Source organism: Tachyglossus aculeatus, chromosome 4, assembly GCF_015852505.1.
Source record: "Tachyglossus aculeatus isolate mTacAcu1 chromosome 4, mTacAcu1.pri, whole genome shotgun sequence".
NCBI classification, from domain to species: Eukaryota; Metazoa; Chordata; class Mammalia; order Monotremata; family Tachyglossidae; genus Tachyglossus; species Tachyglossus aculeatus.
Genome location: NC_052069.1, coordinates 18,495,031 through 18,517,245, shown reverse-complemented (window position 1 = coordinate 18,517,245; position 22,215 = coordinate 18,495,031). Strand labels below are relative to the sequence as shown.

At 44.6% G+C, this 22,215-nt stretch overlaps 1 protein-coding gene and 1 non-coding gene across 2 annotated transcripts in view; both read left to right on the top strand.

The window, feature by feature from the left end:
- FBXL5 (F-box and leucine rich repeat protein 5) overlaps positions 1 to 22,215 on the top strand; it is a 77,236-nt gene that overhangs the window by 16,679 nt on the left and 38,342 nt on the right. Inside the window, exon 2 of the mRNA XM_038745531.1 lies at positions 10,888 to 11,103. Within this exon, the coding sequence (XP_038601459.1) occupies positions 10,888 to 11,103 (216 nt within the window). The remainder of the gene's footprint in view (positions 1 to 10,887; positions 11,104 to 22,215) is intronic.
- On the top strand, positions 19,423 to 19,525 carry LOC119927995. The gene has a single exon (XR_005450957.1). It is a non-coding gene; the product is annotated as a U6 spliceosomal RNA (small nuclear RNA).

Here is a 22,215-nt window from a genome sequence, read left to right as displayed (position 1 = left end):
CAACTTCTTTAACGACTTTGACCCCTTCCTCACCTTCCTTCTCTCCTTCTCCATGCCCACTCTGATCCTCGGAGACTTCAGTATCCACATGGATATCCCTAACGACTCCTCTGCCGCCCGCCTTCTATCTCTCCTTGACGCTGCCAACCTCTTCCTCCACCCCACCTCGCCCACTCACCAACTTGGTCATACCCTCGACCTCATCATCTCCTACTGCTGCACTGTGTCCACCCTCACCAACTCTGTAATCCCTCTCTCTGATCATAATCTTCTCACCTGCCTCCTCACTCACACTCCTTTCCCCTGTAAATCCGTATTACTCCCTCACAGAGATCTCCGCTCTCCGGACCCCACCCATCTTTCGGAGCGCCTCACACCCCACCTCGCCACCCTCTCCTCTCTACCCAGTCTTGATGATCAGATTACTGCTCTCAACTCTACCCTTTCTACTCAGCTAGACTCGCTCGCTCCCCTTTCCCTCCGCCGCTCTCGCACCACTAACCCACAGCCCTGGATCACTGCCACTGTCCGCCTCCTTCGCTCTTATGCTCGAGCTGCCGAACGCTGCTGGCGAAAGTCTAAACACCATGCCAACCTCGTTCACTTCAAGTTTATCCTTTCCTGCCTTAACTCAGCCCTCTCTTCTGCCAGACAAAACTATTTCTCCTCCCTTATTGACACCCATACCCATCACCCCCGCCAGCTCTTCCGTACATTCAACTCCCTTCTCAGGCCCCCGGTTCCTCCCCCTCCTCCTTCCCTCACCCCCAACGATCTGGCCTCCTACTTCATTAACAAAATTCAATCCATCAGGTCCGACCTCCCCAAAGTCTCTTCCCCCCTTTCTCCATCCCCCCGGCTCTCAACACTCTCTGCTACTCTCCCATCCTTCCCAGCGGTATCGTCAGAGGAACTCTCCTCCCTCCTCTCAAGTGCTACTCCGGCCACCTGTGCTTCTGACCCCATTCCCTCTCATCTTATGAAATCTCTCGCTCCATCCCTTCTCCCCTCCTTAACTTCCATCTTCAACCACTCACTCTCCACTGGTTCCTTCCCCTCTGCCTTCAAACATGCCCATGTCTCTCCCATCCTAAAAAAACCCTCTCTTGACCCCACCTCACCTTCTAGTTATCGTCCCATATCCCTCCTACCATTCCTTTCCAAACTCCTTGAACGAGTTGTCTACACGCGCTGCCTAGAATTCCTCAACAACAACTCTCTCCTCGACCCCCTCCAGTCTGGCTTCCGTCCCCTTCATTCCACGGAAACTGCCCTCTCAAAGGTCACCAGTGACCTCCTGCTTGCCAAGTCCAACGGCTCATATTCTGTACTAATCCTCCTCGACCTCTCAGCTGCCTTTGACACTGTGGACCACCCCCTTCTCCTCAACACGCTATCTGACCTTGGCTTCACAGACTCCGTCCTCTCCTGGTTCTCCTCTTATCTCTCTGGTCGTTCTTTCTCAGTCTCTTTTGCAGGCTCCTCCTCCCCCTCCCATCCTCTTACTGTGGGGGTTCCCCAAGGTTCAGTGCTGGGTCCCCTTCTGTTCTCAATCTACACTCACTCCCTTGGTGACCTCATTCGCTCCCACAGCTTCAACTATCATCTCTACGCTGATGACACCCAGATCTACATCTCTGCCCCTGCTCTCTCCCCCTCCCTCCAGGCTCGCATTTCCTCCTGCCTTCAGGACATCTCCATCTGGATGTCCGCCCGCCACCTAAAGCTCAACGTGTCGAAGACTGAGCTCCTTGTCTTCCCTCCCAAACCATGCCCTCTCCCTGACTTTCCCATCTCTGTTGACGGCACTACCATCCTTCCCGTCTCACAAGCCCGCGACCTTGGTGTCATCCTCGACTCCGCTCTCTCATTCACCCCTCACATCCAAGCCGTCACCAAAACCTGCCGGTCACAGCTCCGCAACATTGCCAAGATCCGCCCTTTCCTCTCCATCCAAACTGCTACCCTGCTCATTTAAGCTCTCATCCTATCCCGTCTGGACTACTGCACCAGCCTTCTCTCTGATCTCCCATCCTCGTGTCTCTCTCCACTTCAATCCATACTTCATGCTGCTGCCCGGATTATCTTTGTCCAGAAACGCTCTGGGCATATTACTCCCCTCCTCAAAAATCTCCAGTGGCTACCAGTCAATCTGCGCATAAGGCAGAAACTCCTCACCCTGGGCTTCAAGGCTGTCCATCACCTCGCCCCCTCCTACCTCACCTCCGTTCTCTCCTTCTACTGCCCAGCCCGCAACCTCCGCTCCTCCACCGCTAATCTCCTCACCGTGCCTCGTTCTCGCCTGTCCCGCCGTCGACCCCCGGCCCACGTCATCCCCCGGGCCTGGAATGCCCTCCCTCTGCCCCTCCGCCAAGCTAGCTCTCTTCCTCCCTTCAAGGCCCTGCTGAGAGCTCACCTCCTCCAGGAGGCCTTCCCAGACTGAGCCCCGTCCTTCCTCTCCCCCTCGTCCCTCTCTCCATCCCCCCATCTTACCTCCTTCCCTTCCCCACAGCACCTGTATATATGTATATATGGTTGTACATATTTATTACTCTATTTATTTATTTATTTATTTATTTATTTTACTTGTACATTTCTATCCTATTTATTTTATTTTGTTGGTATGTTTGGTTCTGTTCTCTGTCTCCCCCTTTTAGACTGTGAGCCCACTGTTGGGTAGGGACTGTCTCTATGTGTTGCCAATTTGTACTTCCCAAGCGCTTAGTACAGTGCTCTGCACATAGTAAGCGCTCAATAAATATGATTGATTGATTGATTGACCTATAGCTCTCTCCATCCCAGTCCCTGGAACTCCCTCTTCTCCTCATCTTACTGCCCTTCTGCAATCACAGCGTCTCTGGGAATTCTTCCGCAGTTCATGTCTGTTCTCCCCAACTGCCACTTCAGTCTTGTGCTTAAGAACTCACAAACTCCTGTAGCACTTACGTACAGATCTTATAAACTCTTACCTTCATCTACTTGTAATGTGTTTGGGTCTGTCTCTCCCCTCTTGATTGCAAGCTGTCTCCCCCCTCTTGATTGTAGTCTCCCAAGTGCTTAGATCGGGTCTCACATAGGCACTTAATAAATGCTACTGGTTGCTGGAATATTTCACCTCGATTGCTATTCCCATATTCATGGTTCTTTCCCTGAAATCCTTGGTGTTGGGCCTTGGGTTGTTCGCTCTGTGCAGAATCAAGTCAGGAAAGAAATTTTCCCCAGAAAGCTTCTTTCCAAAAAACAAATATTCTTTGCCCCATGCAGATCTGAGTAGTGTCCATTTTCTAGAATCTGCCCTTTCCTCTTCATCCAAACTGCTACCACACTAATCCAAGCACTTTGATGCTATTGATGCCTGTCTGCTTGTTTCGTTTTGTTGTCTGTGTCCCCCTCCTAGACTGTGGACCCGTTGTTGGGTAGGGATTGTCTCCATCTGTTGCCAAATTGTACTTTCCAAACGCTTAGTACAGTGCTCTGCACACAGTAAGCGCTCAATAAGTACGATTGAATAAATGAATTAATGTCCTGCCTTGACTACTACATGAGCCTCCTCGCTGACCTTCCTGCTTCTTGTCCTGCCTCCCCCCCACTGGCCCCTAGACCATATGCTTTACTCTGCTGCATGGGCCATCTTTCAGGAAAAAAATATAACATTCAGTCCATCTCTCCACTCCTCAAACACCTCCAGTGTTTGTTTGCCCATCTTCCTCTGCATCAAGCAAATTCCTTACCATTGGCTTTAAAACTCTGTCAGTTCTTTCCTACCTTACCTCACTGATCTGCTACTGTAAACCAGTCGACACTCTGCTCCTCTGCTGACCTACTGTGAGCCTCAATCTCTCTATCCCTTCACTAACCCTTTTCCCTTGTCCTCCCTGTAGCCTGGAACTCCTGCCCCCTTCATACCTGGCAAATCATCAGTCTCCCCACCTTCAAGGTCTTATTCAAATCATAGCTCCTAGAGACCTGCAACTAAGCCCTCATTTCCCCTACTCCCTCTCTCTTCTGATTGCCCTTGCACTTGGATTACACCCTTTATTCATCCCACCCACAGCGCTTACGTATACATCTGGAATTTATTTTACTGTCTGTCTTCCCCGCTATAGTCTAAGCCCTTTGTGGGCCTGTAAACCCCTTGTGGGCAGGAAACAAGTGTATCAATTCTGTTGTACTCTCCCAAGCATGTAGTACAGTGCTCTGTATACGGCTCTCAATAAATATGATTCTTTGAATGTCCTCCCGCTTCCCTGGAACTCCTTCATGTTCAGCAGAGCACCACTTTCACCACCTTCAAAACCCTCCTAAGATCACATTCATCCATTCATTCGTATTTATTGAGCATTCATTCATTCAATCGTATTTATTGACCGCTTACTGTGTGCAGAGCACTGTACTAAGCACTTGGGAAGTACAAGTTGGCAACATTTAGAGACGGTCCCTACCCAACAACAAGGAGCACTTTGTGCAGAGCACTGTACTGTTTTAAGAGTTTTGAAAGTACAGTTTAGCAACAGATAGACACAATCCCTACCCAACAACAGGCTCACAGTCTAGGAGGGGAAGACAGACAACAAAAAAAGTAGGCAGGCATCAGTAGCATCAAAACATAAATAGAATTATAGATGTATGCCCATCATTAATAAAATTAATAGAATAATAATAATGTGTACAAATATACACAAGTGCTTTGGGGCAGGAAATGGGGTAGAGCAGAGTGGGGGGAGTAGGGGCGGGGGGGTGAATAGGGGCAATGGGAAGGGGAGGAGGAGCAAAGGAAAAGGCCTTTCCTGACAGGACCTTAATTTCCCCCATCTGCCCTCCTCTACGCTCTTGGTAACCCAGTCTCACAGCACTTATGTATATAATTACACTGCCATTTCCCCATCTGTAATTTAACATCCATCTCCCCATCTAGACTTAAGCTCTTTGTGCACAGGTGTCATGCCTACCAACTGTACTGTACTGTTCTTTCCCAAACAGCACACTGTGAGTGCTCAAGCAATACCATATTTTACGTATTTATTACTCTATTTAGTTTACTTGTACATATTCTATTTATTTTGTTAATTTGTTTTGTTCTCTGTCTCCCCCTTCTAGGCTGTGAGCCCACTGTTGGGTAGGGACCGTCTCTATATGTTGCCAACTTGGACTTCCCAAGCGCTTAGTACAGTGCTGTGCACACAGTAAGCGCTCAATAAATACGATTGAATGAGTGAAATGAATGAAAACCATTGTTTGATTCTGAGCAAGAAGGATGAGAAGGCAGGGTGGGGTGACTTTAGTGTACCAGTAACCACTAGATGGTGTGTGGTGCTGCAATTCTTTCTGAATTTTTTTAGCCTGGGCATATCAATCTACTCCTGTCTAAAACTGTTGAAGGATGCATGAAGTAGGAAGGGCTGAGCTTCATCCTTTTCCTATTGAATTAATGCAATGCCACACTGAGTTGGAGCGAGGTAACCCCATCCATCAGTAGTATTTATTGAGCACATATTGTGTACAGAGCACTGATCTAAGTGCTTGGGAGAATGCAGTAGGATTAACGGACATGATCTGTGCCCTCAAGGAGCTTACAGTCTAGTAGAGAAGACAGACGTGAAAATTAATTTCAGGTAAGAAGAAGAAATAGAGCATGCAGATGTGCTGTGTGCTACAGGGACATGGGGGTGGTGAGAGTACCCAAGTGTTTGGGTGATATGGAAATGCCAAAGTGGCAGTTGGGGAAGAACGTACTATAGGGAGTTGAGAGATTCATTAGTCAGGGCCTCCTAGAGGGGGTGGTTTTTTGTTTTTTTTTTTCATAGAAGTGATTTGAAGACAGGGAGAGAAGTGGTCTGCCAGGTGTGAAGGGCGAGGAGCTTCAGGCAGTGGAAAGACATGAGAGGAATGCGCTACCAACTCTATATTGTACTCTCCCAAGCATTTAGTACAGTGCTCTGCACACAGTAAGTGCTCAAGAAATTACTCTATTTATTTATTATTACTCTATTTATTTTATTTGTACATATCTATTCTATTTATTTTATTTTGTTAGTATGTTTGGTTTTGTTCTCTGTCTCCCCCTTTTAGACTGTGAGCCCACTGTTGGGTAGGGACTGTCTCTATATGTTGCCAGTCTGTACTTCCCAAGCGCTTAGTACAGTGCTCTGCACATAGTAAGCGCTCAATAAATACGATTGATGATGATGATGATGATGATGAAGAAATACGATTGACTGAAGAGGTCGTTGATGGGAGAGGTGAAAATGAGGCACAGTGAAGAGGTTGTCGTGAGAGGAGCAAAGCTTGCAATCTGGGGTATAATGGGAAAGGGATGAGGCTAACGGAATAAAGTTGAATAAGCACTTTAAAAGTGGTATTCAGGGGTCTCTGGGCAACGATTGGAGATTTTTGAGGAGTGAGGAGACTTCTACAGAATGAGATTTTCAAAAAATGATTTGTGCATCAGCGTGAAGTACGAGCTGGAGAGGGAGAGCTTGGAGTCAGGAAAAGTAGCCAAGACTTGATGCAGTAGGTAGAGCAACTAAGGAGGTGGAAATTTGGGGCCTGGACATGGTTAGTATTTATTTGGTGCCTATTTGGATATATTTAGATAAAAGATTTTGCAACAAGACTTTTCTTGTCATTCTTTTAAGTAAACAGTCAAACATCTTTTCTGAGTCAGTAGGAAGAAATTATGAGGTGTTTCCTTTGTGTGTTGTCTCAACCAGTTTCTAGTTTTTTTTGGCCTTGAAAATAGTATACTAAACTCACTCCTGCCCTAGTGCTTGTTTTCACTAAAGGTTTTCTCTGGACCACTGTTTGGGAATTAGGGAACATCCTTCGACAATGACAGCCTGTTAGGATACGGGCTGGGACACAGAGTTGAAAGAAATGGTTTGTCTGTTTGTGCATGGCGTTGGATTGAGTGAGTACTAAAGTGTCCGTTTCTCTAATGCAGAGTTTTGCAAGAACGGAGCCCCCTTATATGCTATATTGCTTGTATCTTGCAGATCTTTTTTAAATTTGGCCAGCTTAGTGGTGACCAATCATTCAATCAGTTGTTTTATTCAGTGCTTTCTTTGTGCACTGAGAGTGTACAGTAGAGTTAGTAATAATAATAATGGTATTTATTAAGCGCTTACTATGTGCAAAGCACTGTTCTAAGTAGACATGATTGATCCCTGTGCTCCAAAGCCTTGGTCTAGCAGGAGAGACAGACATGTAAATATATTCCAGTTTGGGGAGGCAGTAAGATATAAAGTTGTATTTAAGTGGTACGGGGGTGGAATGTGTGAGTGTACAAGTGCTTAGATTATGCAGAAGTCCCAAAGTGACAGTTTGGGGAAATGTAAGCCCCCTCTATGCTGTTAGTTCATTGTGGGCAGGGAATATGTATGTTTACTGCTATAGTGTACTCTCCCAAGTGCTAAGTTCAGTGTTCTGCACACAGTAAGCGCTCCATAAATACGATTGAATGAATGAATGAGATGAGTAATTTATCAGGGAAGCCTCCTGGAAGAAATGTGATTTGAGAAGGGACTTGATGTTCTGCTGGATGTGAAATAGAGATGGAATTCCAGGCAGAAGGAAGGGTGTGAAGTTTCAAGAGGAAAGATAGAGAATTTTTCTTTCAGACATGTTTTTTTTTTAATGGTATTTGTTAAGCGCTGCCTAGGCGCCCAGCACTTTTCTAGATAGAAGATAGGAGGTAATGAGGTTGGACACAGTTCAAGTCCCACATAGGGCTCACAGTCTTAATCCCGATTTTACACATGAGGTAACTGAGGCCCAGAGAAATAAAGTGACTTGCCCGAGGTCACACAGTAGACAAGTGGCAGAGCTGGGACTAGAACCCTGTTGAGTTTTCGGTGCCAGTGGGCCATCCAAGGGGACATAGTGCTCAGTAAATGCCGTTGACTGATTGATTGATTAGCCTTGCTGTCTATTTTGCTGTCTGCTGCCCTACCAGACAGAACCACACCCATGCATGCTACGTGGGGGAGTTTTGGGGTGGCTCTCCTGCGTAGATCGCCCCTCATGAATTACAGCTGAACAGTCTGTTCCTTTGTGAGTTCTCCTAAACCTCCAGAAGGCCAAAGCCAGCTCTGACTGCCTCATGCGCTTGGAAAACTGGCAGTGCTGCGCCTGTAGAATGTCTGGCCAGGTGGAGAGCCTAGATTATATTTGGTTTACTCTCCAGGAGTCTGGAACCTCATCCCCTGTTTTTAATACGGACAATTGAGTTTCCTATTCAGCCATGTGCTCTGTGCTGCTTTTTCACAAGTGCAACAAGAAAGCCCTTTTCAGTAGTGCTTGGTGGAACTCGGCGCAGGCCTTGCCCGGCAGCTCCAAAGCCAAATTCCAGTTGGCTTTGGGTGCATTTGGACAGCTTCCCGCCCTTTCCTCCTACTGCCTCTGTCCCACAGCAGAGGGAGGGGAAGAGTGCAAACTGTAGATTCATATGTTTTACTTTTCTTTTAAATTCCCAGAGACAAAGCCATTCCCAGAGACAAAGCCATTTACTCTGCCCTCACCTTTCTCCTACACATGAGAGGGTGCTGGAGCCTAGTTATTTGGCCTTGTTGGGACCTAAACAGACATTTAAAGAGTCTCTTCTGGTTTTAAATGTTGGCCGTGCTCTGCAGGAAGCTTCCTTTAAAATTTAGGGTTCTGACAGATCGGGTCTGGCGGTTTTTTTCAGTGTCCGCTCACTGGGCTTAGGTTGGGAAGCAGTGTGCCCTGATGGAAAGAGCACGGCCCTGGGAGTTAGAGGACCTGGGTTCTAATCCTGACTGCCACTTCTCTGCTGTGTGACTGTTGGCAAGTCACTTAACTTCCCGCTGTCTGTTACCGCATCTGTTAAATGGGGATTAAAACTGTGAGCCCTATGTGGTTTAATGGACTGTGACCAACCCCGATCATGTTGTATCAACCCCCGGCACTTAAAGCAATGCCTGGTACATAGTGCTTAAATACCTTTTTTTTTTTTTAAAAGAAAGCCCTGGGGCCACACAAATTTAGGCATTTTATGTAACTGCCATTCCTTTATTCCCTTGGGTCTGTACCCTTTAAGCACTTGACATTCACCACAGCACTTACGTACAGATTTGTAATTTGTTTCAGCATCTGTCTCCCCCTCTAGACTGTGAGCTCCTCCAGGGTAGGGAAAATGTGTACCAATTCTATTGTTTTGTACTCTTCCAAGTGCTTAGTACAGTGATCTGCCCACAGTAAGTACTCAGTAAATAATATTTGCCTATGCAGTGCCGTGTGCACAGGAATATAAATTGTCAAAGAAGTTGTGCAGTATCAGCAGCGTAGAGGTCAACATCAACCACATTTATTTGCTATCTCCCCTTCCACCCCGTCTTAGAGTGTACACTTCTTTTGGACAGAGGACTCATCACTTCTGATTTATTTTTCCCAAGCACTTAGTGAAAGCTCAATTAACTTTATTACTATTAATATGACTACCGTGCACGCCCATGCCTTCATGAGGTGAACTTCACTATCAGTAGTGTCTTCTAATATGAAGGTCAACTCTGTTTACCGTGTGCAGTGAACTATGCAGTTGAGAACACAGGAGACAAGGAAAAGATGTGGTTCCCATTCTCAAGGAGTTTACACCGATGTGCATATAGCTTTAATTCTGTTTGTTCTGACGACTTTGACACCTGTCTACATGTTTTGTTTTGTTGTCTGTCGTCTCCCCCTTCTAGACTGTGAGCCCGTCATTGGGTAGGGACCATCTCTATATGTTGCCAACTTGTACTTCCCAAGTGCTTAGTCCAGTGCTGTGCACACAGTAAGCGCTCAGTAAATATGATTGAATGAATGAATGAAATCCTAATGGTTTCCATGTGATATTCACCCCGAGGGCTTCTTATAGGGGACCTCTGGCAGGGAGTTTTTATTGTGATTCCATATTGTTATAGCATAGTGCAAAACTGTGAGGTATTGAACCTATACCATGTCTTCGAGATGAGAAGGTGGTTACATTTGCTCGGCCGCTAGTGTTAGAAATAGAGTTCTTAGAACAAAAACTGCAGTAAATTGCAGTAAATTGCTGACAGAAATCATAGCATTTTAATATGAATGAATCTGCAGTGTTATTATTTTTGCTTTACCACCTCTGTTGTACTCTCCCAAGCCCTTAGTACTGTGCCGTGCACAAAGTAAGTACTCAGTGGAGCAGATTGATTGATTGATTGATTGATTAGCTGGGCGAGGAGATGGACTGGGATCAGTAGTAGAAAATTATCTCTGCATTCAAGTGGGTTGTGCAGCTGAATTTTTTAGAAATTATGGAGCGTGGAATTTAGGAGCAGAACACCTTTGGAATTTTTTCTGACATTGTGACATTTTCTTGACGTTCTCTTGGCCCTGAGCCTGATGAAAACAAAGTCCTATTTTTATGCACTTTCTTTCAGGGCTGTTTAAAAATTACCTTTGCAGTGGTTGTTGTGAAATACAGTTGCTTTTGTGGACATAGACTGATAACAAGGTACTGGAAGCCAGCCTTGAAATAATCAAAGATGGCTTTTATTTCTATAACAAAAGGCAAAACAAAAATTAGTTCAAGGCTAATATGTGCAAATCCCGTTGACAGGGTTTGATATGTGATTTGTGGAGGTGTTAAAGGAGGATATGACTCCTATTGTCTGTTTGTGACACATCTTAGGAGTACCTGCTGAGACTTGAAGTGGGTGCGCTTTTAACATAGTCCTTCAATTCTGTTTTGGAACATAGAGATTGAACACTATTAAAAGTAGTACAGTGGCCATTTGCTTTGTTTGCTACTTTGCTGTCAAGTAAATAAAAATAAATGGTGTAATGTATTCCTTTTTGCAGTTGGCAAGGATGTTAGAGAATATTAATAGCTTTCTTTTCTTTCCATTCATTCAGCTTTCAAAAACCAACTTCTCCAACAACAATGATTTCCGGGCTCTTCTTCAGTCTCTGTATGCCACCTTCAAGGAATTCAAAATGCACGAGCAAATTGAAAATGAGTACATCATTGGCTTACTTCAGCAACGCAGCAGGACAGTGTACAATGTGCACTCTGACAACAAACTCTCTGAGATGCTCAGTCTCTTTGAGAAAGGGTTGAAGAATGTGAAGGTAAGCTGAAAAAAGAACCGATCAGAATACCGTATAGCCTCTAGTTAAGGCAGGACGTGCTAAGATTTCATTGCAGTTTGCATCACCTCTTTTCTAGACATATGTGCCTAAGGACTTGAGAAACTAAAGATAGTTTTAGGAATTTAGGTTTCTTGAATTCCTAATACTGTTCCTGAAAACAAAAATTTGAGCAAACCATTGCTAAGTAACAGGAAGCAGCGTGGCTCAGTGGAAGGAGCACGGGCTTGGGAGTTAGAGGTCATGGGTTCAAATCCTGGCTCCGCCGCTTGTCAGCTGTGTGACTTTGACCAAATCGCTTAACTTCTCTGTGCCTCAGTGACCTCTTCTGTAAAATGGGGATTAAGGCTGTGAGCCCCCAGTGGGACAACCTGATCACCTTGTATCCTCCCCAGCACTTAGAACAGTGCTTTGCACATAGTAAGTGCTTAGCAAATACAATAATAATAATAATCTGCTATTACAGTTTTGGGGAACTAATTTGAAAAGTCCTTAATTTTATATTATGAGCCTTTTGAGGTCCCGGGACTCTGATTCCTACTTGTGTATTCTTTTCCAGCATAGAAGACAGTGCTCTGCACACAGTAAATGTTTTGGTTTTTCGTTTTGGTGGGAGGACATTTGTTAATCGATTACTGTTTGCCAGGCACTGTACTAAGCATTGGGATCCAAACAAGCTAATCCATATCCCACATGGGACTCACAGTCTGAATCCCCATTTTACAACTGAGGTAACCAATCAATCAGTCGTATTTATTGAGCGCTTACTGTGTGCAGAGCACTGTACTAAGCACTTGGGAAGTACAAGTTGGCAACATATAGAGACAGTCCACCAGTGGGCTCAGTCTAAAAGGGGGAGAGAGAGAACAAAACCAAACATACTAACAAAATAAAATAAATAGAATAGATATGTACAAGTAAAATAAATAAATAAATAAATAGAGTAATAAATATGTACAAACATATATACATATATGCAGGGGCTGTGGGGAAGGGAAGGAGGTAAGATGAGGGGGATGGAGAGGGGGACGAGGGGGAGAGGAAGGAAGGGGCTCAGTCTGGGAAGGCCTCCTGTAACCAAGGCACAGAGAAGTGAAATGACTTGCCCAAGATCACACAGCAACCAGGTGCAGAGTGGGGATTAGAACCCAGATCTTTCTGACTCCCCACCCATGCTGGTCCACTAAGCCCCACTCCTCATACTTAATCAATTCTTAAGAAATTCATTCATTCATTCAGTTGTATTTATTGAGCACTTACTGTGTGCAGAGCACCGTACTAAGTGCTTGGGAAGTACAAGTCGGCAGCATATGGAGACGGTCCCTACCCAGTAACGGGCTCACAGTCTAGAAGGGGGAGACAGACAACAAAACAAAACATCTAGACAGGTGTCAAAATTGTCAGAGCAAATAGAATTAAAGCTATATGCGCATCATTAACAAAATAAATAGAATAGTCAATATGTGCAAGTAAAATAGAGTAAAAATCTGTACAAATATATAATAAATACTGTTTCCACCACCACCTTACTGAAAGCTTCCCATTTTATTAGTTACAAAACAGCTGATTGGGTTACAAATTTAATATAGTTAATTTATTTAGCTCATTTAGAAACAGCAGGATTCAAACGGTAATAGAGATACTGAAATGGTGTGCCATAAAATAGCCAACAGACAGTTTTGAATTTAAGATATTTTAAGGTACAGCGAATAGCACTTTCAGCATGTCTAAATTACTGTATTTCAACTTCACAACACCAGCTTTCTAATAATAATAGTGGTAATAAGGGCTTACTAGGGGCTAAGCACTGGGGTAATAATGATGGCATTTATTAAGCGCTTCCTATGTACAAAGCACTGTTCTAAGCGCTGGGAAGGTTACAAGGCGATAGGTTGTCCCACGAGGGGCTCACAGTCTTCATCCCCATTTTACAGATGAGGGAACTGAGGCCCAGAGAAGTTAAGTGACTTGCCCAAAGTCACCCAGCTGACAGCTGGCGGAGCTAGGATTTGAACCCATGACCTCTGACTCCAGAGCCCGGGCTCTTTCCACTGAGCCACGCTGCTTCTCTAGAAGCAGATACAAGATGATACAAGGTACAAGATGATGGCATTTGTTAAGTGCTTACTATGTGCAAAACACCATTCGAAGCGCTGGGGGTGGGATACGGTCATGATCCAGCCCGGGCTTGCAGTCTGAGAGGGAGAACAGGTATTTTATCCCTAATTTCTCAGATGAGAAAATTTAGGCTCAGAGAGGTCGTGGCTTGCCCAGGGTCACACATCTCACATTGATTACCATATCAGCCTCCTTGCTGACCTCCCAGCCTCCTGTGTGTCCCCACTCCAGTCCGTACTTCACTCTGCTTCCTGGATTATTTTTCTACGAAAGCATTCAAGCCATGCTTCCCCACTCCTCAAGAACCTCCAGCGGTTGCCCATCCACCTCCGCATCAAACGGAAACTCCTTACCGTTTTAAAGCACTCAATCCCCTTGCCTTCTCCTACCTCACCTCCCTACTCTCCTATTATAACCCAGCCCTCACATTTCTCTCCTATTGCCTAGTTTCTCACTATACCCCGATCTCATCTGTCTTGCCACCCACCCCGTGCCCATGTCAATCAATCAATCGTATTTATTGAGCGCTTACTATGTGCAGAGCACTCCTGCCTCTGTCCTGGAATGCCCTCCCTCTTCATATCCGACAGGCAGTTACTCTCTCCCCTCTTCAAAACCTTATTGAAGGGACGTCTCCTCCGAGGCCTTTTCTGCCTAAGCCCTCCTTTCGTCTTCTCCCGCTCTCTTCTACATTTCCCTGACTTGTGCCTTTTATTCATCCCGCCTCCCAGCCCCACGGCACGTATGTACACATTTTTAATATCATTTATTTATATTAATGTCTGTCTCCCCCTCAAGACCGTAAGCTCATTGTGGGGCGGGAATGTATCTGTCTCCCCAGTGCTTAGTACAATGTTGTGCAGACGGTAAGTGCTTAATAAATATGATTAAATGAACCCCGCCCCCCCAGTGCCTGGTGTAGTGCTTGGCATGTAGTAAGTGCTTAAGAATAACCATTTTCATCATTAATAATTATTGGGTCTTTTCAAGTTCAAGGAAAGGCAGAAGGATAGTAGGCTAGAAAATATAACCGATTCAGGAATTTCAGCACTTTTTGGAGCATTTTGTATTTTCTTGAGGAAATGAGTTTTCATTTATAAATGTTTATCTAGGCAAAAATATTGGATCAAAATCATTTATCTTCACTACCTCACCCACCCCAGTGTCTTTTTGTGTCCACGTTTTTGCTTTTCCTTCTGCCTTCAGGCCTTCTCTACTTGGTTATCAAGCTGATACCTCAGCTTTAACTGTCCCAAACTGCAGTCCTCATCTTTTCTCCTAATCCGTCTCTTCCCCTCGACTTTCCCATCACCGTTAGCAAAACTGCGACCATACCTATCTCACAAGCCTGTAGCCTTGGCTCAGTGGGAAGAGCACGGGCTTTGGAGTCAGAGGTCATAGATTCAAGTCCCGGCTCCGCCAACTGTCAACTGTGTTTGCGAGCCCGGGCTTTGGGGTCAGAGGTCATGGGTTCAAATCCCGGCTCCGCCAATTGTCAGCTGTGTGACTTTGGGCAAGTCACTTAACTTCTCTTTTAGACTGTGAGCCCACTGTTGGGTAAGGACTGTCTCTATATGTTGCCAACTTGTATTTCCCAAGTACAGTGCTCTGCACACAGTAAGCGCTCAATAAATACGATTGATTGATTGATACTCTGTGCCTCAGTAACCTCATCTGTAAAATGGGGATTAAGACTGTGAGCCCCCCGTGGGACAACCTGATCACCTTATAATCTCCCCAGCACTTAGAACAGTGCTTTGCACATAGTAAGCACTTAATAAATGCCGTCATTATTATTATTAAGTCACTTAACTTCTCTGTGCCTCAGTTCCCTCATCTGTAAAATGGGGATTAAGACTGTGAGCCCCCTGGGGGACAACCTGATCACCTTGTAACCTCCCAAGCTTTTAGAACAGTGCTTTGCATACAGTAAGCGCTTAATAAATGCCATCATGATGATAATGATGACATCATGATGACAGTCTTTTAGACTGTGAACCCACTGTTGGGTAGGGACTGTCTCTATATGTTGCCAGTTTGTACTTCCCAAGCGCTTAGTACAGTGCTCTGCACATAGTAAGCGCTCAATAAGTGCGATTGATGATGATGATGATGATGATGATGATGATCCTGATCCTTTATTCCTTTCTCCTTTAGCCTACCGTTTCAGTCAGTCACCAAATCCTGCTGGCTCTATCTTCACAACTCCAGAATTTACTCCTTTCCTGTCCATCAAAACTTCCACCATGCGGTAGCCCCCTTACTGACTTCCCTGTCTCTAGCGTTTTCAGTCAATCAATCAATCAATCGTATTTATTGAGTGCTTACTGTGTGCAGAACACTGTACTAAGCGCTTGGGAAGTACAAGTTGGCAACATATAGAGACAGTCCCTACCCAACAGTGGGCTCACAGTCTAAAAGGTGGGCTCACAGTCCCTACCTCAGTATGCTGCCCAGCTCATTTTTCCGTAACAACATTTTGTGCATGTTGCTCAACCGTAAACCCCCTCACTGATAGCCCTTCCTTCCCTTTAAACAGAAATCCCCAACCATGGAATGCAGTACTCTGCACATAAGTGCTCAATAAATTCCACTGATTGATTAATCACAGAGAAAAGCATGCACAGATTAAAATAATACGCGGTCCGCGGCTCCCAAAAGACGCATAACATAAGAATAAATTGGGAAGGACTGGTTATGAGCACATAAAGATGAAATGATAGAAATACAAAACTAGCATAGGAGGTAAGGCTGATGATCAAAACACAGAAAGCAGTCGGGTACTGTGGCTAGAGGAGCAGGGCCTCGGGTTCCTTGAGATTGAGTCCCGAAATCACAGCCGCAGTCTCAGAAACTGCCCCGGCCATCCTAGTGTTGTAAAATAAAATTTGGGGGGTCTTGGTGCCATTATCGGTGGCTTTTCCATTCCCCTGTTGCGGGCAGGGTGGCCTGGGGGATAGTGGCAGGATTTACGCAGCAAATAGTGGGTAGGGACTGTCTCTATGTGTTGCCAATTTGTACTTCCCAAGCGCTTAGTACAGTGCTCTGCACATAGTAAGCGCTCAATAAATACGATTGATTGATTGATCAGTCAGGATTGATCAGGATTTACGCAGCAGGGTAATTGGACCATCTATTTGGGTGGAAGGCTGAGGACGCCTGCTGTTACTGCTGCCTGTCTACCAACTCTGTTGTATTGTACTCCCCCAAGCCTTTAGTACAGTACTCTGCACATAATTAGCGCTCAATAAATAGGATTGATTGATTATGTCCTATATTGCAGGTTGGCGGCAAGGCCCCAGGAGGGCGAAGCCGTCCGCTCTTGTTTTCTATACTGCTAATAACTTGTTCGATTGAATTTAAATAACAGGTCTGGAATGGAATGGCAAGGAGTTGGACAGTTATCTATATCACAAGCCAGGCTGTTGCTATATCAGCAGGTTAGGCTTAACAACCATGGGGAAGCAGCGTGGCTCAGTGAAAAGAGCCCGGGTTTGGGAGCCAGAGGTCATGGGTTCTAATCCCGCGGCTCCGCCGCTTGTCAGCTGTGTGACTTTGGGGAAGTCATTTCACTTCTCTGTGCCTCAGTTGCCTCATGTGTAAAATGGGGATTAAGACTGTGAGCCCCACGTGGGACAACCTGATCACCTTGTGATGCTGATGATGGCATTTATTAAGCACTTACTATGTGCCAAGCACTGTTCTAAGCGTTGGGGAGGTTACAAGGTGATCAGGTTATCCCTCGAGGGGCTCACAGTCTTCATCCCCCCCAGTGTTTAGAACAGTGCTTCACACATTGTAAGCACTTTTAACAAACACCATTATGATGGTATTTGTTAAGCGCCTACTATGTGCCAAGCACTGTTCTAAGCACTGGGGTACATACAGGGTAATCAATCAATCAATCGTATTTATTGAGTGCTTACTGTGTACAGAGCACTGTACTAAGCGCTTGGGAAGTACAAGTTGGCAACATATCAGGTTGTCCCGTGGGTGGCTCACAGTCTTCACCCCGAATTTACAGATGAGGTAACTGAGGCACAGAGAATGATGATGATGATGGCATTTATTAAGCACTTACTATGTGCAAAGCACTGTTCTAAGCACTGGGGAGGTTACAAGGTGATCAGGTTGTCCCTCGAGGGGCTCACAGTCTTCATCCCCTCCAGCGTTTAGAACAGTGCTTCGCATATAGTAAGCGCTTAACAAACACCATTATGATGGTGTTTGTTAAGCGCTTACTATGCGCCAAGCACTGTTCTAAGCACTGGGGTACATACAGGGTAATCAGGTTGTCCCGTGGGGGGCTCTCAGTCTTAATCCCCATTTTACAGATGAGGCAGTTGAGGCACAGAGAAGTTAAGTGACTTGACCAGTCATACAGCTGGCAAGTGGCAGAACCGGGATTAGAACCCACGACCTCTAACTCCCAAGCCCATGTTCTTTCCACAGAGCCACGCTGCTTCTAATGCATTTGTGCTTCCTTTTATGCACTCAGAATTTGTATTTCTAGCCAATGTCAAGACAGGGTCTCGGAACAGATTACCAAAATACAGCGTCCCTAAAATAAGTGACCTGATCAAAGTGAATGAGTGACTTAGTTTAATAAGCTTATGAAATACTTTCCTGTCAAAATACTCAAATAATGAGTGTCATGTTAAAAAAAAAATGGAAAAACTCAAGTTATTCTTTTTTTCATCTTCATTCTTACCTACCCCGAGGACTACCAAACAGTCATTCACATGTAGAAGGAAGCTTAAGCTCAGAGCCAACTAATGTTTGGGCTTTGTGGTTTAGAAAGTTATGAGTGGAAATCATCATCATCATCAATCGTATTTATTGAGCGCTTACTATGTGCAGAGCACTGTACTAAGCGCTTGGGGAGTACAAATTGGCAACACATAGAGATAGTCCCTACCCAACAGTGGGCTCACAGTCTAAAAGGGGGAGACAGAGAACAAAACCAAACGTACCAACAAAATAAAATAAATAGGATAGATATGTACAAGCAAAATAAATAAATAGAGTAATAAATATGTACAACCATATATACATATATACAGGTGCTGTGGGGAAGGGAAGGAGGTAAGGTGGGGGGATGGAGAGGGGGACGAGGGGGAGAGGAAGGAGGGGGAAGGAAATCTGTGAGAACTTGTAGAACTAGATTAACCATCCTGTTTTATGATTTAGGAGGATAGTATCTGGGGACAGTTTGAGAATTTTGAGGCAGCCCCTTGTATTAATTGAGCATTTTCTGTGTGTAGAGCATTAGTAATAATAATAATGGCATTTATTAAGCGCCTACTATGTGCAAAGCACTGTTCTAAGTGCTGGGAGGTTACAAAGTGATCGGGTTGTCCCACAGGGGGCTCACAATCTTAATCCCCATTTTACAGATGAGGTAACTGAGGCACAGAGAAGTTAAGTGAAGTTAGAAGTTAGAGAAGCAGCGTGGCTCAGTGGAAAAGAGCATGGGCTTTGGAGTCGGAGGTCATGGGTTCAAATCCCAGTTCCGCCACTTGTCAGCTGTGTGACTTTGGGAAAGTCACTTCTCTGGGCCTCAGTTACCTCATCTGTAAAATGGGGATTAAGACGGTGAGCCCCACGTGGGACAACCTGGTCACCTTGCCCAGCGCGTAGAACAGTGCTTTGCACATAGTAAGCGCTTAATAAATGTCATTATTATTTTGATTATTATTAAGTGACTTGCCCAGAGTCACACAGCTGACAATTGGCGAAGCCGGGATTTGAACCCGTGAACTCTGACTCCAAAGCCCAGGCTCTTTCCACTGAGCCACGCTGCTTCCCCTGAGCCACGCTTGGACTAAGTGCTTGGGAGAGTCCAGTGTACAGTTGGTAGGCCTGTTCCCTGCCCACAGTGAGTTTACAGTCTAAAGTGGGAGAGAATTTTAGAAGGAATGTGAGTTCCACCCACATCTTTTCCTCATTTCTAGTCCACACCTATCTCCTCATCTATGCGCGGTGACTACTTAGTTGTAAATCTTCACTTTTTCTATTAATCTGTGACATTAAAACTATTTGAGATTTTCCCAGTCCTTCAACAGAAAAGCTTACCAGTAGTAGAAATTTCAAACTAAATATTATATCTGTTATAAATCTGTAAATCCTAAGAATGGTCTGATTCTTCACAGCACCCAGTACAGTATTGTGCATATAGTTCGCTCGCTTTGGCAGCACATATACTAAAATTGGAACGATACAGAGAAGATTAGCGTGGCCTCTGCGCGAGGATGACACGCACATTCGTGAAGCGTTCCATATTTTTACACATTTATTCTGTTGATTTTATTTTGTTAATTTGTTTTGTCCTCTGTCTCCCCCTTCTAGACTGTGAGCCCGCTGTTGGGTAGGGACCGTCTCTGTATGTTGCCAACTTGTAATAATAATAATAATAATTTTTGTTAAGCGCTTACTATGTACAAAGCACTGTTCTAAGCGCTGGGGTATATGCACATCATTAACAAAATAGAGTAGTAAATATGTACAAGTAAAATAGAGTAATAAATCTGTAAGCGCTTAGTACAGTGCTCTGCACACAGTAAGCGCTCCGTAAATACGATTGAATAGTTTACATTAGTTGACTGAAGGTGGTGCTACTGCCGACCAATTGTCATATGATGCAAGATTACATTGCAACTGTGGAGATTTGTTAGGTGTACATTTTATATTTAAAATGTGTAATCTGTATGGTAGGTGCCCTTTAATTTCTAGCTTACACATACCATTGATGAATGCGCGAGAGCCAGCAGTTACAGAGGAGTTGTGAATGTGGGAGCAGAGCAGGGAAGACTGAGAAGGGGTGGCTGGAAGTGGGTCCCATTTCACCCACCGTCACTGGAGGGGAGAACAAAAGGGAAAAAAAAATCCCCTTGTGAACAAGGAAGAGAAAATTGTGTGAGAAATCCCACCACTTGCTTTGTCTCACCAAGATTCTTGATAGATTTGGGTTGTGAAGAGATAGGCAAGTATACATTTTTTTTCCTTGCCTTATTTTTCTCAAAATTTATTCTTGATGCATTTTTTCATATTGAAAACTTACAGAAGTGAATTGGGAAGCTCTTAAATGTCATCTCTAACATATATATGTATATATGTACATGTACATGTACATGTACATATGTATATATGTTTGTACATATTTATTACTCTATTTATTTTACTTGTACATATCTATTCTATTTATTTTATTTTGTTAGTATGTTTGGTTTTGTTCTGTCTCCCCCTTTTAGACTGTGAGCCCACTGTTGGGTAGGGACTGTCTCTATATGTTGCCAATTTGTACTTCCCAAGCGCTTAGTACAGTGCTCTGCACATAGTAAGTGCTCAGTAAATACGATTGATGATGATGATGATCTCTAAGGTTCCCCGCCCCCCACCCCCAGCACTTTTCCAGAGAAAGCTAAAATACGTAATGGAGAAGAGAGTGACTAGAAAATAATAATTATTATTATTATAATTGTGGTATTCGTTAAACACGTACTATGTGCCAGGTACTGTACTAAGCACTGGGGTGGATGGGTTGGATACAATCCCTTGTCCCACGTGGGGCTCCCAGGCTCAGTCCCCATTTTACAGATGAGATAAACAAGGCCCAGAGAAGTGAAGTGACTTGCCCAAGGTCACACAGCAGACAAGTGGAGGAGCTGGGATTAGAACCCATGACCTTCTGATTCCCAGGCCCGTGCTGCTTCTGCATCGGACTCAGGCCCACCCACCCCCAAAGCCTTTTTGATATGGGTGCGGTAGGAGGTCCATTCTGGCCCTGAATGTTCCCAGAAATCAATCAATCAATCAATCAATCGTATTTGTTGAGCGCTTACTGTGTGCAGAGCACTGTACTAAGCACTTGGGAAGTACAAGTTGGCAACATATCATCATCATCATCAATCGTATTTATTGAGCGCTTTCTATGTGCAGAGCACTGTACTAAGCGCTTGGGAAGTCCAAATTGGCAACATATAGAGACAGTCCCTACCCAACAGTGGGCTCCCAGTCTAAAAGGGGGAGACAGAGAACAAAACCAAACATACTAACAAAATAAAATAAATAGAATAGATATGTACAAATAAAATAAATAAAATAAAATAGGTAAATAAACATATAGAGTCAGTCCCTACCCAACTGTGGGCTCACAGTCTAAGGGGGAAGGCGAAAGATCAGAAAGATTTGCTCAGCCAAGTCCTTCCTAATGCAAGGGACCTTGGAAAATTATGTGGGTTCCAGTACTGTCCTGAAGCTGTTTCTGTCCAGCCGTCGGACATAGATCAAAGGAATACAATCAGTCCTGTCATATCAGATGCTTTTACTTTGCTTCTTGGTAGGGAATTGGGAATGATCGCTTGAGTACGGCATAGGGCAGCAGCGGAAGAAATGGTTAATCACGTGGGTCTGCTCCTGTCATCAACATAAGGTTTCCTTAAAAGTTCCGCAGTAATCAACCCCCACCTTATAGGAAAACTGGGTTAGAGTATGCTTTCTCTTCCTTGCATGGTTTCTTCTTGTACCTCAAAAGAAAAACACGTAAATGGATCTCGATGACCATTTGCAGGGTTTGAGAAAAACAAGCGCTGGCTGTTCCAGTATACACTTAACCTACTTCTCTCTCCGTCATCCTTCCTGTTTTGTCATTGTGCTGTTACCAGAATATGAAACGGTAAAATGGGCTCACGCACAACAGGAGCAAGTTTGAAATGGGGTTACAATTGCTTCAGACTCTTCAGTATGTTGTGTTTTGTTTTCTCTCTGTCTCCCCCTTCTAGACTGTGAGCCCACTGTTGGGTAGGGACCGTCGCTATATGTTGCCAACTTGTACTTCCCAAGCGCTTAGTACAGTGCTCTGCACCCAGTAAGCGCTTAATAAATACAATTGATTGATTGATTTAGTATTTACGTCTTGAAGACTTGAGCAGATCTGGTGCACATTTGGACTCTTCTATTAGTTTGTACCGCCTTCTA